Here is a 19766-nt window from a genome sequence, read left to right on the forward strand (position 1 = left end):
TCTTTTTTTACGCGCCACGCGATGGCAATTATAGGATACCATACAAATTCGATCACTGACCACATGCAATTTGAACTCAACACCTATCAGGCTGTACACCATAAACGCATTGGCTGGGTTCGGTATCCCGGGTGCTTCGTTTCGAAGGAAGTAAACCCAAGTACAAAATATTGCACTTTGGATTTGCATTTGTACGCTTTTAATTTTGTTTATTTGATTTTTCATAATCAGCAATGTTTGTCTTTTTGGTTGCATGTGACCTTTAACTAAACGTAAATGGAATCGAAATATTCATAACGTTTTCATTACAGTATATCTACACGCAAATTTAACAGTGAATGTTTCAGTGTCAGATTGAATACTGACAGCTACATAGAGGCTATAGTGACGTAAGATGGACACTTCCATCGAAGTCATTGTGCGCGCTGAATTTCTATTGATGGCGGCCACAGTTGATTCGCCGTACAAGATATAATTACGTAACAATACATCGTATCGTAGGTCACGATTTACATCAACAAAATGTACAATTTATTCAGTAAGGTATCACTCAAAGTCAAAACATAGGAGGGCAGTTACTGTAAAGGTCAAGCATCTTCACTGGTCAGTACACAACACCAAGGACAGTAAACTGCTTCACTGTAATCGTTCCTCTTCTTATTATCAAGGGTATAATCAAATTCCCAAACACAGATCTAAAGCTTGATTATGGCTGTGTCTATGAAATTCTTTTGCTATAGATTCTAGCATGACTATTACCGTGAATTGCCCCACAAAGTTCTCAATGCGTCCAAATGTAATTTTTCAAATATTAATGATTGTTCGATTAATACTTGCCACAGATGTGACAATGGCAATCAATTCTTGAAATAACTAAATATATTCTCACATGTATAGTACAGGACATGTGAAATAAATAAATAAATAAATAAATACATCCTTATTGTATGTTCTGATACCGCTTAAGTGGATCTGCACGAAAATGATTTAGTTTTTCAGCTTGGATAAAACTGCTTTAGGAAAGACCAACTGAACTGAACTGAACTGAACTTTCTTTACAGAGGTGCATGTTTGCATCATTATTATGTACGACTTATACTTGTTACATACATGTATGATACACAAAATGGAAATACACACATATCGCTTGGTTGCAAGAATAAACTATGTCTGTACATGCATTTAACCAGTTAAACGAAAACTGGTACACTCATGTTATTGTTTATCTTTTTTGGGCGTTGCTTAAATTGAGACCTTATTAGTTTAAAAAGTATTGCTAATTTCCTTATTTATTCGTAATTTGTTAGAGTTTAAACAACAGAATGGAACGCAACAGAAAACAGAGAAAATGTGAACATAATTTAAGAACATGCAATGATGAAGTGAACACGACTTACCTTCAAATACCCAGGAGAAGCATCTATTAGTGGCCAGTCTTTATTCGGTGTATTCCATAAGTGAAACACCCCGAATAAAGGCCGTTATTTATACCACCAATGTTCTCAGAGTTCGTGATATGGTCGTACATTCAACTGTCACTTCTTTAAACAATACTTAAAAATGCTGCTAATCTACGCTGGTTACTATCTGAATCTTGAAATTACCTCGTAGCTTTGAAAGACTTGAGAATGCAGAAATGACTAAAATTACCTAACAGTTTTCACGGAGTGTGTGTTATGATAGAGTAATGTTTACTTCTATCTCCGACATGTAGTTTTAACGATTAGTACATAAAGCTTATAAAGTAAACTTGGCAGTCAAGACGAGCGTACAAATGTATATGGACACTGACGGATTATAGACTTGGGACGGACCATGAATGTAGTCTTAACGCTTAACACATAATGAAGGAAAACCAAGTTATATGGATAGTCAGCTTCTTTGTTGCAATGAAAGCGACGTTTTGGTGTTGATATTAACGCCGTTATCAAGCAAATGACTATCCATAGAACTTGGTTTTCCTTCATCTTTACAACTTATAAAATACCTCTCAAAGAAGTTAACATACAATGCTAATTAGCATACAACTTGGAAAATGAAGATCAGTGTGTATCAATACTAAGACAGACTTTTAGTATTTTCGTTATTGAGTGAAACATACAAAATGTGCTGTTTAATCCTATTTTATAAAGTCGCAATTATTTATAAATTGAGGAAAATATTACGTATTTCAGAACTGTGATACAGTGAATTAGCTGGACAGGTTCGTTCTGTACACATTCAGGTTCCTACAGTAATAGTTGTTGATACATTGGCATCTCAAAGTTGAAGCAATGCCCAAGAGATTTAAAAAATATTTTTTTACGATCTTTTCTACTTGGGGTGACATGCGTTGTTGGAAAATTAGGCTACAAGCAGATACATAAATTCTTTGGTCTATCAATTATGTGTGAGTGAGTTTATTTTTACGCTTCATTCAGCACTATACCAGCTATATGGTGGCAGTCTGTAAATAATGGAGTCTGGACCAGAAAATCCAGTGAACAACAGCATGAGCATCGACTGAAGATCAATTCTAACCCTCATCTTCACGGGTCCTCTTAATTAAGATACAACGAGAGGTTCGTAAACCTAAACGGACCACGCTTCACGGGTCCTATCAATTCACATGAGGGATCACTGTATTACCATAACCGCATCTGTTTGCATTAACAAACTCTTACATTGTAATTATAGCTCACACTGAATAGATTTATATGAACATTAAACGATATGGCCAAACTTCTGTCCCAATAGCTCAATAAAATCCATGCTGTATATACTTTGTTTCCGTCATGTGAATTAATAAATAAATTACATGAACATTTTATGATGTTATGTTGACGGTGATGATCGTCATCGTAGTAGCAATAAGCTTCACGTAGACGGGCAGTCGGGTAGCCTAGTGGTTAAAGCGTTGGCTCGTCACGCCGAAAGCTCGGGTTCGATTCCCCACATGGGTACATTATGTAAAGCTCAAATTGTCCCCCGCCGTGATATTGCTGGAATATTGCTAAATGCGGTGTAAAACATAACTCACTCACCCACCCAGTGATTGACATCATGAGCATCGATACAGACAAGTTGGATACGATGATAAATATCGAGCCAAGACACCCGACCACCCGATCCTGTTCGTCGCCCCTGACTTTCACGAGCTTTCCTCCGACACAGGGGGTGGTGGAGGAGCCTAGAGATCAAAGCGTCCTCAGTCACTCCTCTGACACTGACTCTTATTCCTGATGCAATTATAAAACTGTTTAAAGATGCGATTTAGATGCACTAGATAGCAAACTGCCCACTAGTTTTGACAGTTCTACCATCAAGCATTATGTATTGAGAGCCGATTCCTGTATTCATTTCCAGGAATTCCTAGAAAAAAATGTATTTTTTTCTCACCGGAAAATGAATGGATCAATATAATTGTTACTGACTTAAAAATAGTTAATATTTCCCAATAACAAGAAAATGTATCTGCAGGTTCGCAATAAAAGGAGAGCTAGATGAGCGTCCAGTGTTGTAGCCTGTAAGAAAGCTGAAGTCATACTTTAAGTGCTTCAACAACATGTGGAAAGTTATAAATAAATTTTCAATCACAATATATTGCATATTCATAAATAAAATTTTAATATCTATCTTGCAATATTAAACCGATTTTTAACTCGAGTGAAATGATACTATTTGGCGGAGATAATTTCTCGCTTTAATGGGACGATGGGTTTCAATAAGAGAATTGACTTATTTATCCAAAGACACATTTGTTTCATCTATATACTTGAAGATGTTCACATTTTGACAGGTAGGCTTTGACAGATACAAACGGTGAGTGAGTTTGGTTTTAGCAATATTCCAGCAATATCACGGCGGGGGACACCAGAAATTGGATTCACACATTGTGCCCATGTGGGGAATCGAACTCGGGTCTTCAGCGTAACGAGCGAACGCTTTAACCACTTGGCCAATCCACCCTCCCAACAGCTACATTATCCATGAGTACATTTACTCTGGTGAGTTGAACGGGAAGTTAGCATTCTCAATTACATATCCCTCAATGTGAATAACCGAATAAAGAAAATAGTTTGAATGAGGTTGAAACAGGACGAGAAAAGAACGTTTTGGTGAGGTCTTCTTTACAAATGTCCTTGTTCTTCAGAAAGACATAATTACAGGTTCACAGCAACACGTCCCATAACTGGGAACTACCAGATGACACCAAGGGTAAGTGCCACATCATTCACACTCACCCTATATTCAAAAAAGATAAACCCGAGAACTGGTCGTAGTGTGGAACGTGAAGAAGGTCGAGTATCTCTGTTTTTACACGTGTCGAGTTCCCAGGCATTGGCGACAACATGTCTTGCCGTAAGAGCTGACCTAATAAACTTGGGTGCCGTTGTACAAAACAACTTTAGCGCTAAGACTACCTTAAGTCCATGTTAAGGTATGGGAGTTACGGTTACCTTAGCGCTAAGATCGCTTTGTACAACGGCACCTGGTGACCAGTCTCAGTGACGTGGCTGTTTGCGTGTCCATATACTTCTAAATCTATTGGCCAGGGTCTCTGCTCAAAAATCAGGAACGACCTTGCACTGTTCTGATTAGATTAAATATATGCTAGAGCTTTCCACCTGCATATAATTTTGTCTGGTGTTTAATGATTAAAGTGTATAAGATATTGTGCCACTTTTTCATAAAAATCACAACAATGGTTAGAAAATGACGTCACGATGATTACCGTTGCCTAAATCAATGAACCGAAATTAATGAACCGAATAAATCACACGGTTTTGTGGTCATCGTTATTGATTTATCCAGGTGTGTATTTAAATCAAAAGCCCAACACATCCGCATAGTAATAAATATATGGAAATTAATCAATCAACATCCTTATTTTCTCAGACTGAGCAATTCAATGAACTGGTGCATAAAATGTATCAAAGTTTCCATACCATATGATTTTTTAGTGAAAAGAAAGGGTTGAGGGGAAACATAGCCAAGGTTATCTCAGAATATATAAATGCAGATTTGGAAAATGACGTCATTTCATGAAAAACACTACGAATTTCATTTTTCTTGCACAGAATCAACAGACAGTAGTACCAAGCGCAAATCTTGTTCACGAAATCGAAGAATAATGTCTTGCAAGTCCAAATACTGACTTTATCTCGTGTAACCTCGGTTACAACTGATTCCAGACGCCTCCTCATTCCTTGGATCAGTCTCGGGATTTGATTCTGAGGAATCAAGATCCATTCCTCATCCAAAGCTGCGATCAATTAAGCAATGATTAGACTTCACAGATTCGTCCACCCTAAATGTCGTGCAATGCTCTCCCTCGTCCGGGAGAACTTTACTTCGACTCTTTCTAGTGCGTTACTCAATGTCATCACTTTGGAGGTGGAAGATAATACTATCGGCTGTCATCACAACTCATGGAAGATCATCAATAATATTTGCATTTTAAACGACGTTCACCAACCATATTTGAGGACCTGTCTTTCCTCTACTGTCACCAGGTCTGGTTTTGGTCAATTAACTTTTGATAAAACATTAATCAGACGAAGTACCACAATAATATTAATAATAATGCCATTTTATATGGAGCACAGCTACCACACTTTCCGTTATTATTAATGCAACATTGTACATGTTGAGGTACTTCATGAAATGCAGATGAATGACTCACTGACTGAGTTTAGTTTTACGCCGCTTTTAGCAATATTCCAGCAATATCACGGCGGGGGACACCAGAAATGGGCTTAACACATTGTGCCCATGTGGGGAATCGAACCCGGGTCTTCGGCGTGACGAGCCAACGCTTTAACCACTGGGCTACCCCACAGCCCGCAGATGAATGACATTCCACTCAAACACTGGCGGCAAGAACAGTTTAACATAGATTCGTCCACCCTATCACGCACCAACTATTGTTTGGCTAACAAGTCCTTGAGCATAGTTTAGGCTACCACGTTCCTGTCCATAGTTTAGGCTACCACGTCCCTGCCCAGTGTTTAGGCTACCACGTTCCTGTCCATAGTTTAGGCTACCACGTCCCTGTCCATTGTTTAGGCTACCACGTCCCTGCCCAGTGTTTAGGCTACCACGTTCCTGTCCATAGTTTAGGCTACCACGTCCCTGTCCATTCTTTAGGCTACCACGTCCCTGTCCATAGTTGAGGCTACCACGTCCCTGTCCATTCTTTAGGCTACCACGTCCCTGTTCATTGTTTAGGCTACTACATCCTGTACATTGTTTAGGCTACCACGTCCCTGTCCATTGTTTAGGCTACCATGTCCCTGTACATTGTTTAAGCTACCACGTCCCTGTACATTGTTTAAGCTACCACGTCCCTGTAGATTGTTTAGGCTACCACGTCCCTGTACATTGTTTAGGCTACCACGGCCCTGTACATTTTTTAAACTACCACGGCCCTGTACATTGTTTAAGCTACCACGGCCCTGTACATTGTTTAGGCTACCACGTCCCTGTACAATGTTTAAGCTACCACGGCCCTGTACATTGTTTAAGCAACCACGGCCCTGTGCATTGTTTAAGCTACCACGGCCTTGTACATTGTTTCAGCTACCACGGCCCTGTACAATGTTTAAGCTACCACGTCCCTGTACATTGTTTAAGCTGCCACGGCCCTGTACGTTGTTTAGGCTACCACGGCCCTGTACAATGTTTAAGCTACCACGTCCCTGTACATTGTTTAAGCTACCACGGCCCTGTACATTGTTTAAGCTACCACGTCCCTGTACATTGTTTAAGCTACCACGGCCCTGTACATTGTTTAAGCAACCACGGCCCTGTGCATTGTTTAAGCTACCACGGCCTTGTACATTGTTTAAGCTACCACGTCCCTGTACATTGTTTACCACGGCCCTGTACAATGTTTAAGCTACCACGTCCCTGTACATTGTTTAAGCTGCCACGGCCCTGTACGTTGTTTAGGCTACCACGGCCCTGTACATTGTTTAAGCTACCACGGCCCTGTACATTGTTTAAGCTACCACGGCCCTGTGCATTGTTTAGGCTACCACGTCCCTGTACATTGTTTAAGCTACCACGGCCCTGTACATTGTTTAAGCAACCACGGCCCTGTGCATTGTTTAGGCTACCACGGCCTTGTACATTGTTTAAGCTACCACGGCCCTGTACATTGTTTAAGCTACCACGTCCCTGTACATTGTTTAAGCTGCCACGTCCCTGTACATTGTTTAAGCTACCACGGCCCTGTACATTGTTTAGGCTTCAGTGGATGTGTGTGGCTTCAGACTGAGCATAACGTTTACATGATTCTGACAACATATAAAATTATGAACCGAACACATTTTAAATCCCGGCGAGTCTCTCACACTGACTTTGACCTTGGGATGAGCAAAAACAACAAGATAAGGACAAGACGGACTTATGGTTAGATAGCAAATGGAAATAAAACGTTACGTTATCTAGCCGAGTGAATACTGCTGTCCTGTAGTATGTTAAGGGCTGCAGCGGAACGATGAAGTGCTGTAGTCAGAGTCGTGTCTGGGAGACAATGTACTGAAACACTACACCCTTCCAACTCGGACACTTTTTTTATTTTACCTGGTAACTATATGTTTACGAGTCACGTTACTTTCAACTTAAACCGAACTTGAATTCCACAAAAAATAATTAAAGCTGCATGGCACATTCATCGCTCATGGCTCCAACCGGACTCAGCATGCATGTTTAACTGACAACGTACATTTTGTACATACAAATTCATACATATATCAGTTTGTATTTACTAAATTCAGATTTTATTCACTTAAAATGTATCCAATGATGCCTGAACGAATTTTTTAGTTGATATCCACCGTTTTGTCTGTTTGGTTACGTGTAGCCCAGTGTGAGCACTCGTGTGTACTCCGTCGGTATATATTGTCATGTGTGTGAGTGAGTATGGTTTTACACCGCTTTTAGCAATATTCCAGCAATATCACGGCGGAGGACAGCAGAAATGGGCTTCACACATTGTGCCCATGTGGGGAATCGAACCCGGGTATTCAGCGTAACGAGCGAACGCTTTAACCACTAGGCTACCCCACCGCCCCCCTTGATCGTGGGCTCCATGGCCAGCCACGTGTCACTCCTCAACGGTTCCCCTTCAGTGTCCAGTGTTCATGTACTAGGTCTTGTTGCAGGCAATACTGCACTTTTAAAGGTTGCTAAACCCGATCACACACATCCTAGAGTGTTACACGATAGTTGGGTGCAGTTGTTTTGGAAGGATAACATTCACTGGTAACACAAGTCTCTATTGTGTCCTGTAAGAATGCCACTTTGTCATTAACCACTGAGCGTTTTATTGGGGCTTTACATAGCCTACACATCACATAGCCTTTGACTCGAGGCGTGCGGTGTCACTTTTACAAAATGTTTTCCACTTTGTGTGGAAATTCAAGTCACTCCATGCAGTATTGTTGGATTAAGCGAGTTAGTTTTACGCCGCTTTTAGCAATATTCCAGGAATATTACGGCGGGGGACACCAGAAATGGGCTTCACATATTATACCCATGTGGGGATTCGAACCTGGGCCTTCGGTGTGACGAGCGAGCGCTATAACCACTAGGCTACCCCACCGCCCGTAATGTTGGTTTAAACGAATCACGGCATGTCATAGTCATGCATGGCGATTCAGAGTGACAACATATGGTCAACAAAAGTGTTGGAAAAGAGGAATGACTTTATGTCAAATTTCAGCAGCTACTCCTGCGTTTGGCGAACATATTTTAATGTACGTGTGCTCTCTCTCAATCCGAGTTCAAATCCGTGTATATTCGGGATCAGAATTTGTCCTGTACCTAATGCCTCTCGTAAGATTCCATTCGAAATGGGGATTGGTTGGTCTGGCAATGGATGACTGAATATCTTTGTACCCCAAGGGCAGGGGGACTGTTTTCCCTTGTAGGCTTGGTCCAGACCCAAACATGACTTCAGTTAACCCCACTTTCACTCACATGTTCAAGAAATACATTGAACAATATTTATTTGGGGAAAGTTTATTTTCATTACATCCGAACCTTCTTTGTGCTAGTGTTCAGGGTACAGATCCACAAAGCCTTCGTAACCTTACGACCTGTCGTAACTCTACAGTTTATCATAGGCTTACGAATGTCGTAGCGCTACGAACGTTGTGTGGTTCGGGTCCCAGGCTATGATGTGTTGGATTACAGGTCGTGGATTAAGTGTTACGTCTTATGTGTACGTTGCGTACTTGTGCGTTATCGTCGTGCATAATTGACGTAAGTATTTTTTTGTGACATAGCAATCTTTACAGTCCACCTTTGTTTGTTCTTGTCTGAATATGTCATGTATGCGCATGAATAATGTACAAGCAATAATGCGCATGACTAATGTACAAGCAATATCCAAGCCAATATGTTCTATGTAGGTTCTTATTAAGGTCTTCTATGTACAGAATCACGTACATCTACGTGTCTCTGTATAAGTTAAGAATTACCACGCCGGACCGATACAGGTTATAGAGATAGAAGTGTAGGGTATGATCCTAAATGTCGAGATTGCTTTTGCACGAGGGTCTGGTTTGATGCCTTTAGGCCGAGAACGAACGTGCAAACATAACCTTGACTTTGAGGATCATACGCAACTTAAATCGCGGTACACTATTATCCATCCGACATGCATATATACTCATGCCAAAAATGGTTGTCACCCCCCTCCCAACCCCCAACCCCTCTCCAATAAAATTGAAGGGGGTGACAACCATTATTGGCATGAGTATATATATTTGAGGGTCGTTTCTTATTTTCTTTAGCTGTCAAAAGAAGTCATGAGAATTTGTTTCTATGTAGTAAAATACACCCTGAAGGTGTTGATGATGGTGTGAAAACTATTGGAGGTTAAACTTTAGTTGAAAACAATTGGAAGGTGAACTTTCGTTGAAAACTAGTACTGTCAGAGAGATTCTGTTCAATTTTCAGACTACTGGAGGTTTCTATTATGAGCGCACATGACCAGTCTTCAGTTAAGATTCATCAGACTTTGTTTCAAATGTAATTCTTGTTGGAGGTCCGATGTTCCTGGCTCTTCAAAGCTCCACATACCACGGTCTGAACGTGCCCTCCTCGACAGGCGGAAACTAGAAAGAATAGAGTGTTTAACACTTGAAAGTATTTCATGGAACAGGGTTGAAAGACGCGTGTTACATGCTCCACAATGTTGGAACTCGGGTGACCGGGTTATAGTAACATACAAGGGATAATAATCAGAACATCTTGGCAGACCCTAGATCCTTAGATCTTTGAATCCCATAGGGATTCTCTGTTAGAACAGGTCCCTGTAACAACCTTTGCGCGCAGTAAGATGTGAGGAAAATAGATATGTGGTCAGTATCAGTACATGTCACCGTATCCCTAGCGATTAACGGGATGGGGTGTTCTCTTTTTGGTCAGGCTTGCTGACTTCGTTGAAGCACGCCATCTTGTTCCAATTGAGAAGATTGATGCTCATGATATTAATCACTGGATTGTGTGTTCCAGACTATGTTATGTACATACCGCTGGTATATTGCTGAGTATGGCGTAAAACAACAAAACAACATCGTATCTCGACGACGTGGGTCGTTTCCCACATTAATACTCGCCCGTGGAAGATACTGCAGTGTAATATTTCTACGGCAATATTACACTAGTGTAATACCGCTAGACTTATGACGTCATAATGGTTACAGTTTTGACGTCACAATGCTAATGCTTCTGAACCATTGGTATTAGACCTTGGTTGACTCGCGGATAATTGACATGAGAGTCATCACACTGTTGGCAGTTTCTATCAATTTATGTTTCTAGAGTAATAAACAGAATGCTAAACTCGCTTCCTTGAAATACCATTCTTAAATTCGTGAAAGATTTAGTATCAAACTCGCTTTCGCTCGTTTGCTACCAAATCATTAACTCGTTTAATAAAGATGGTATTACACGGAAGGTCGTTTAGTATCCTGTATATATCTGTAACTGGTATGTCTGGCCAAGACTCGATTATTAACAGACCGTAGTCGTCATATAGTTTGAATAATGCTGAGTGTGGCCCTCAGCAAATATTGATCAAAGGACCAACAGTATTTCGAACGCTGGTATTGATAGTCCGTTTTGGCGCTGTATTATTCTACAAAACTTGTTGTTTTACCTGTTTGGTAAACTGATCCCGACACGCCATGCGGATCCTCTCGGGCGTGGCTGGACTGTCAAGACGGAACTCACGGCGCTCCCCAGCGTCCTCTCGCGCCGACTTGATGGCGTCCTTAACGGCGAAAAACACCGACGACGCCAGGAACAGAGGCGGTTCACCGATAGCCTAATAACAAGGATATAGAGTTGAGGAAGAAAAGGTGATTAGCCATTGTTTGTCATACTTCATGTTGTTCCTGATCAATGGATTTTCTGGTCCAGACTCGGTTATTTCACAGACCGTCATCATATAGTTGGAGTGTTACTGAGTGCAGCGTTAGACAATAAGCATACAAAATCTATCGTCATAATGCCCATGCATGGGTATGTTAATACACAAAAACTGGTCAATATACATAAAGAGACAGGAGTAACTTTGACAAATATATAGAACTGGTCTCCAGCAACATAGGCGTGTTTTAGGAGGCAAGTAATTGGATCGGTGTTCAGAACCGCCGATTTGGTTGATGTATGTCATCGTATCCCAACTGTGTAGGTCCATGTTCATGATGTCAAGCATTACATAGAGACTGTCATTAGATAGTGGGAATATTGCTGCGAGAGGAATTACAAAAATAACAAACAATCCAAAATAGATACTGGTACTGCTGTATGCATAGATTGGTATAATTCAGATTATGAATAGCGCTGTAAACTCCAACCTTAGACGAGTACACAGCCTTTGGGTTGCAGCTTTCCTTGAATAGACTGACGTTGAATTTTATCGGAATGTTCCTGAAACTGGGGATTTTGTAGGTCCCTGGTCCCCGTGTCAAGATACTTCCAGATGGCGTGGTCTTGTGCTGTTCTAAACAGAACAGCCCGTATCCCTAGAAAACAAACGTCTACAGTTTAATATACTGTTAAATTTATTTCTCTTTATCTTAAGTGTAGTTTACTGGAAGCTTGTCTCTGTTCTTCAAGTCATAAAACAGGAACGGGTAACGTAAAGTACATTCAGCACTACCTGACTTTAACACCTCCTTTGTATGTGCATTTATCCTTCACCATGTACATGTTTTAAGTGTTCGTATATAGTTTGTACAAGACAGGAGTTACCGTGCATACAGCTTAAACCCGAACCTGCATAAACGCTCCTTCTATTTGACCAATATCAATTGCAGGATTGAGACTCTTGCCAACATCCATCACAATGTCAGTCTGTAATACCTGAAATACAGACAATGTATTAACGTATAACTATCTCTTTCGTTCTTCTTGAGCTTCCACTGGGCTTTTGTGAAGTTGTACATCCATCTGAAAATTCAACCCATGGTCCCCAGAGTATTGTTGGTATCTGAAACACCAAAACAATGGTCAGCAGAGTATGGTTTTGTATCTGAAACACCCAACCAATGGTCAGCAGAGTATTGTCAATATCTGAAACACCCCACCATTGGTCACCAAAGTATTGTTTGGTATCTGAAACACCCAACCAATGGACAGTATAGTATTGTTGGTGTCTAAAACATCCAACAAATGGTCTGCAGAGTATTGTTTTGTATCTGAAACATCCAACCAACCAATTGTTGGTATCTAAAACGTCCAACCGATGGCCAGTATAGTATTGTTGGTATCTGAAACATCCAAACCAATGGTCTCCAGAGTATTGTGTTGTATCTGAAACACCAACCAATGGTCACCACAGTATTGTTGGTATCTGAAACCCCCAACCAATGGTCCAGTATAGTATTGTTGGTATCTGAAACATCCAACCAATGGCCAGTATAGTATTGTTGGTATCTGAAACACCCCACCAATTGTCACCAGAGTATTGTTGATATCTGAAACACCCAACCAATGGTCTGTATATTATTGTTGGTGTCTGAAACACCAACCAATGGCCAGTATGGTATTGTTGGTATCTGAAACACCCAACCTATTGTCACCAGATCATTGTTGGTGTCTAATTGAAGGACCAATAGTTCAGAAACCGACAGTGATGGCGGTTATCTGATGTCATTTCGCGTCCATGACAGTTTGGGACTCACACTATCATCAATTGGGTGACAGGTTGCAGTGGTATGTATCTGAGATATTACAGCCCATATAATCTCCCTCCCTATTTCAACAAATGAGTTCTGAACATTATCGCCTCACCTCAGTGTTGCCTGCATTACATTATCAATATTATTATCTATAATAATAACTATTCGTATCGTAACCTGATGGTCGCCGGTGAGACAGTCGATCTCCACTTCAGAACACGCCACTCCAGTTGTGAAGTAATTGTAGAAGCTGCCCCTCCCTGTGGTGTGGTCGAATCCCGCCTTATCTGTTCTGAATTTGCAACTTCATTATTGCATATGAGTGGAACAAAAATACATTGAAAGGATATATCTGATTTTTTTTAAAGTACAATGAACCCGGGTTTTTGAGTAAATGGTAAAGCACCTTTACTTCTGGACGCCTGACCTTTGGTATCATCACTGGATACAGCTACAGATAATATTGTGGCCATCTATTGCTTCTGTTCTTGGGTATTCATGAACACGGTGCTGTTGTTCGGCCAGCTGTCCTTGAATCATAATCATGTAGAAAAATAGGCCATGATTTTAAGGGGGGTCATCAATTTTGTTCTGGCGAGCTGGGGGTGGGGTGGGGTGTCATCAATTATTTGTACACACGTACAAGGGGTCATCAATTTTGTACATAAAAATATGTTTAGAATTATGCTTAGAAATTATGGGTAGGGGGGGGGGTCATTGATTTTGTACATGACATGCAGGGGGTCATTTATCTTTAGGGGGTTCATTCACATTGTACATGCTTCACCATAAAAATCATCATCACCCCCAGCCATAAATTTTGAACGGTCCCTTAGGTCAATATAAAGATTAGAGTGACATCACATTATCCTGACGGGAACCTTGACATCAACTGTCGGTAGTCAACTTCCCTTCATGTCGGGCAATGATGTCAGCATTTCACAACTTGAGGTACAATATTGCATGACTTTCTACATGTTTAAGAGCGTCACACGACTCTTGCTCAAAGGTTCTTTGCAACAGGTTATAAAATTAAGGATACAATAACTCTATATAAAAATATAAATGTGACGTTTCACCAAAATAGTAGCTGCCCGGATTCTCTTGTCTTCCTATATACTTGACTTGGCCTTGCGTGTATCACTGGCGTCACCGACGGGGAAGGAAATACACACCTTTTCGCGAACACCTGGCCCCGGGGTCATGAACGTGACTTAAGTCTAAAAATTGCTTGGGGCCTGGTATCATCAATATTAGATAGTGATTCATAAACATCTTCATGACATTATCTGAATCCTTTTATGGGTTCTGCTTTTATCAACTAATTACGGAAAAAGAGTCATCGTGCCTGAACCAACCAGTGATATATGCTTCGGATCTCCATCTACCGACGAAATTAGTATACTTTTATGTTTATTTGAACGGCAAACGAATTTGTTAAGAAACATATACAACCCTAAAACCAAAATGACAATGGGAAGGCTGGCGGTTGAAGCGTTCGCTCGTAAATATTTAAAAAGAGTACGTGAAACACCTGTAAAATCCCGTTGCCGACAAATGTATCCGGTCGTAGTAGGCGGCTGTTACCTGTAATATTCCAGAAAGATATTTAGATTAAATTAAAGACTAATTTGATATATTTATTAAATATTACATTCTATCAAAATACCTCAGGCTATCGTGCAGGTTATCATCATTGAAGAACATACTTATAAACATTGATTGAAACAGTGTAAGCATATAGTGCATCAAAATATATAATTTTTATTGTACATTGTCATTGGTTACTGGGAACTCGCTAAATGACGGCATTTAAAGGTTCCATGTATTGCGTGCACAGTTTCGTGACAATAGCGAGCTGACACGAAATATCAATGCACATGTCGATGTTGAAATCGGTGAGTCATTGTTTACATTTGGCCATGTAACGACAGCTTTCGTGTCTCAAAACTGCTTAAATAACGTGTTCCTCTCTAAAAGTAACGAACACATGGGCGGATTGATCCATAGTATACATATATGGAGTGTGACCAAGTAGTGGGGGCCGCCATTGTGCAGTCCATGTCGGGACCAGTGAAGTCCCAGCGCAGCATACCCCGGGAACCAGTCTGAGAGAGAGAGTGAGTGTTTGTGGGAGAACATTAGTAGTGTCGTTAGGGACAGTACTGTACCACTGCTTGATTAATGACCATGCATGTGAAAAGTGGAGCGGTCAGAATCACATCATCGTCGTAGTTCACGCTCACCCAATCTTTGAACGTTCCTTTAGGGTTGGCGTCCCTATATGGCTGCAGTCTCTCAGAGAGGATCTCACAGGCGTTCTGGGAAATGGAGAAAACAGTAATGTAAAGTGAAATGTGGGGACAACAGGTAAGAAATATTTCCAGTAGGTCGTACGCTGCGACAAGGAGAACGGAACAACTTTGAATACGGCTGTCAAACACAGGTTTTGACAATTGTTGCTGTTGATTCGCAAGTTGAAACTGGGACGGTGGAGTAGCCTAATGGTTAAAGCGTTCGCTCGTCAGGCCGAAGACCCGGGTTCGGCCCCTCACATGGGTACAATGTGTGAAGCCCATTTCTGGTGTCCCCCGCCGTGATATTGCTTGAATATTGCTAAAAGCGGCGTAAAACCACACTGACTGACTCACTCACTCAGTTTTCATGTTAACTTTGTATAAATAAACAGTGTGAAACTGTTAATTATCTTGTTACGTGAGATATGACGTGAGATGTGACGTGAGATGACCAAGGCAAAAACACACCCCTTTATATTTACAGAGTTCTGGAATTTTCCATAATATTCTTGGTTATTCTAGGTTCACACTGTCGTACGATTCGTTACGAATGCCACGATTGGCCATTCGTAGCTGATCGTGGAACTTCTCTGAAATTTCTGGTTTGGAGTAGTAGTAGTAGTAGTAGTAGTAGTAGTAGTAGTAGTAGTAGTAGTAGTAGTAGTAGTAGTAGTAGTAAAATGTTTATTAAAGTGTCACACGCACAACATTTACAGTAAAGTACAGAATCTCATAAAACACTTTAAAGGAAGTCAACCAGCCATACATGGGCTTACGAGACACTATAAATACATTATAAGTACATTAATGGTACACATGATAGAATATAACATGGGAGATAGAAATTTTGTCAGATTGTAGATAAGACACACTGATAACAACAACAGACTCCTCGATGAAACAACAAAAGAGAAAGAAAAAGAATAACAGGGTATTCTTAAAATAATCATGATAAAATAAGTCCAAAAATACAAATGCGTAAATTAGATATATACTGTATATATAAGATTAATGTTATTCCGCCATTTGCCGTCTCTTAAACATTTTATAAAGTACATTTGCTAATTCTTTGGGTAAAACATCGGAATTCATTGTATAAAAGAATTTATCCTCATCACAATATGATTAAAATTACCGTTGCTTTCTGCAGCTGCCTTGAAAAGGTTAAATCTAATGTCCTTACAAAAACTACATTGGATCAAAAAACTGAAACTCATCTTCAATAAAATATGTACAAGCATTTTTACAATATTTACATAACCTCTCTTCAAGTGGTATAGAAGGCTTGGTATATCTACCTGCTTCAACATACAGTGGTCAAATTCCACATCTAAACTTAGCTGACATACAACGATGGTCTCGAAAGATAACATTTTTTCCATAAAATTCTACAGCATGGGAGACCTTAAACTTTCTGTAAGTTCGTAGCTTATTCCCATTAACGTTACCATCATCACCCCAGAGCTTAGGGCGCCATTTTGATACGTCCTCGTGAATTAAAACTTCTTTAAAATATTTTACACCAGATTTAGTTTCCCAATTATTATTTAACAAATGGGCACAGTTATATTGTCGAACGATACTCATTAACTTGTTGTCCCAAGAGGAAGTAATCACATTTGCCCACCGATGAATTACATATGGCAGCCGATGTTGATGCAAAGATTTCAATCTTAATAAATATCTGAAACCCTCTACCTTTTGTCTTACAGACACTGAAAACCATCCCATTTGGATGCGAGATGATGCGAGTCGATACGTTTTGATACGATTTGTTGCGCTTAGGTGTGCTATTGTCACGATCTGATGTCCCGATAACATACGTTGTAATAGGATTGTCGCTATCGACTCCATGATTGGGTCGCGATCTGACACGATCATTACGATCGGGGTCCCCGATTTGGGAAGATGTGGTACGAGCAGGTACGTTCCGATACGTTCATCACAAACCGATGCACTCTGTTGCGATAGGATACGATTGTGGTCGCGATGTCTTTCACGATCACGATCGGGGTGGTCACGATATGTTACGATATTGTTACGATTCAATACGATCTGATGCGATGATGACGATTGACAATTAATCGTGTTGATCGTTGAAAATCTTTGAACCGTCCAAACATTTTCTACGATCAACCCGATTGCTACGACTGACCTGATAGGATCAGGGGCCCGTTCCTCAAAGCGATCGTAGCGCTAGGGTGATCGTAACTCCCATACTTTAACATAGACATACGACTGTCGTAGCGCTACGATCGCTTTGAGGAACAGGGCCCTGATAGGTTCACCACGATTAGTCCACGATTAAGACCACAATGTTAATCGTGATAGTGTGAACATAGCATTAGGCGATACTGGAATAACCCGTAGGATCTAGAAAAACTTCCGCACCAGTCTCGTCACCCAGACAACGTATAGCACATTACTGCCATCTACTGAATCTTAACAGATACTGTGCATTACACGTATTTATTACTGTTTCAAAATGAATAATACTGCCACATATACAACGAAGCACATGTGATGCATGTGGTCTCACCTTAGGCACGTGAGTTTGTTCAAACTGCCTCTGTTCACCAAGCAGAAAATGGGTTCACGGTTGTATAAGTCATGTGACTATAACCTTCTAGCGCCTAACAGGCAGCTTGGGTTATCCGGGGTAATAGGAATCAGATTCTGATTAAGCGCCGCAAACAATCACTTGGTGTTTGGAGACTGTGCGCTATAGAAGATGACTTATTACTATATGCATGAAGATCCGGATTAGAATTGATCTTCAGTAACCCATGCTTGTCGTAAGAGGCGACTAACGGGATCGGATAGTAAGACTCACTGATTTGGTTGACACATGTCATCGTATCCCAATTGTGTAGATCGATGCTCATTCTGTTAATCACTGGATTGTCTGTTCCAAACTCGATTATTTACAGGCCATATTGCTGGAATATTGCTGAGTGTGGCGTAAAGCTAAACTCACTCACTCACAATATGCACAATAAATATAACATATTTGATACATAATCAATAATTATGTCACAATACCTGAACAGCGCCCCCATTGAGATCAGACCCAGTGCTGGCGGCGGTGCCACTTGTGAAGTGGATTTTATCAGTACACACGTCCTGGGTGTAAATGTCCTGTGCAGGGACTCCAAGGGAGCGACTGGCCACCTGCAAGAGGGTAGATGGAGACGTTGTGGTTGTCTCACAAATTACGGAGTAGTATGGTAGCCTAGTGGTTAAAGCGTTCGCTCGTCACGCCGGAGGCCCGGGCTCGATTCCCACATGCGTACAATGTCTGAAGTACATTTCTGGTGTCAAAGACGGCGTAAAACCATACTCGCTCGCTCACTCACTCACTCACTCACTCACTCACTCAATCAATCAATCAATCAATCAATCAATAAATCAACCACTCAATCAACCACTCAATAAATCTTGATTGCCAGTTCCTCGACGTCTTGCATCCAGATGGATTTCACATAGACTGTGTTTAGGTGATGACGATGGCCGTGTCTGGTATTGACGACGCCTGCTTCATTCCCCACATCACCGTCGTCGGCCGGATGTGCAAGATATGTACACTCTCTCTCTGTCACTAGCACATTCTACCTGTTACCTGCTTCATCTTAGTGTGCAGCCCTTGCCCCATCTCAGTTCCACAGTGGGCAAGCATCACCGAGCCATCCATGTAGACCGTTACCAGCGCACATGCCTGGAACAAATAGATGTTTTATATATTGAGTGAGTATAGTTTTACGCTGATTTTAGCAATATTCCAGCAATATCACGGCGGGGGACACCAGAAATAGGCTTCACACATGGTACCCATGTGGGGAATCGAACCAGGGCCTTCGGCGTGACGAGCAAATGACTGGTATAATAATGATTATTTATATAATTCCTTTCTTTTCTGCAACAAGTTACATTTTATGATATACCCTATCCCACTAGAACATAAAATCATCTGCCGTGGGTCCGAAAGTGCCAGTAGCTACTAGTATCTAATTTATGAAGACATTTAGATCCAAAACACAAGGTGTAATCACAAATAGTCACTCATCCTCGATATTCGTTTGGGAGATCTGCACTTGATTGATTTGGTTTATTTGTTTATTTGTTTAACTCCGCACTCAGCAATATTTCAGTTCTATGGCGGCGGTCTGTGAATTATCGAGTCTGGACCAGACAATCCAGTGATCAAAATCATGAGCATCGATGTGGGAACCGATGACATGTGTCAACCAAGTCAGCGAGTCTGACCACCCGATCCCGTTAGTCGCCT

The 19766-nt window shown here is 40.9% G+C and overlaps 1 protein-coding gene across 1 annotated transcript in view; it reads right to left on the reverse strand.

Annotated features, from left to right (window-relative positions):
• Window positions 1-8993: 8993 nt before the first annotated feature.
• Window positions 8994-19766, reverse strand: part of LOC124280458 (xanthine dehydrogenase/oxidase-like) — a gene marked incomplete at its 5' end in the record, with an annotated part of 36056 nt that continues 25283 nt past the window's right edge. The window contains 9 exons of the mRNA XM_046716396.1: window positions 8994-10109; window positions 11156-11323; window positions 11859-12026; window positions 12280-12366; window positions 13362-13476; window positions 14719-14771; window positions 15431-15505; window positions 18524-18652; window positions 19101-19196. Coding sequence (XP_046572352.1) covers window positions 10059-10109; window positions 11156-11323; window positions 11859-12026; window positions 12280-12366; window positions 13362-13476; window positions 14719-14771; window positions 15431-15505; window positions 18524-18652; window positions 19101-19196 — 942 coding nt within the window. The remainder of the gene's footprint in view (window positions 10110-11155; window positions 11324-11858; window positions 12027-12279; window positions 12367-13361; window positions 13477-14718; window positions 14772-15430; window positions 15506-18523; window positions 18653-19100; window positions 19197-19766) is intronic.

The sequence above is a fragment of the Haliotis rubra genome, unplaced genomic scaffold (assembly GCF_003918875.1).
Source record: "Haliotis rubra isolate DU_JTF1 unplaced genomic scaffold, ASM391887v1 Scf268, whole genome shotgun sequence".
Lineage (NCBI taxonomy): Eukaryota > Metazoa > Mollusca > Gastropoda > Lepetellida > Haliotidae > Haliotis > Haliotis rubra.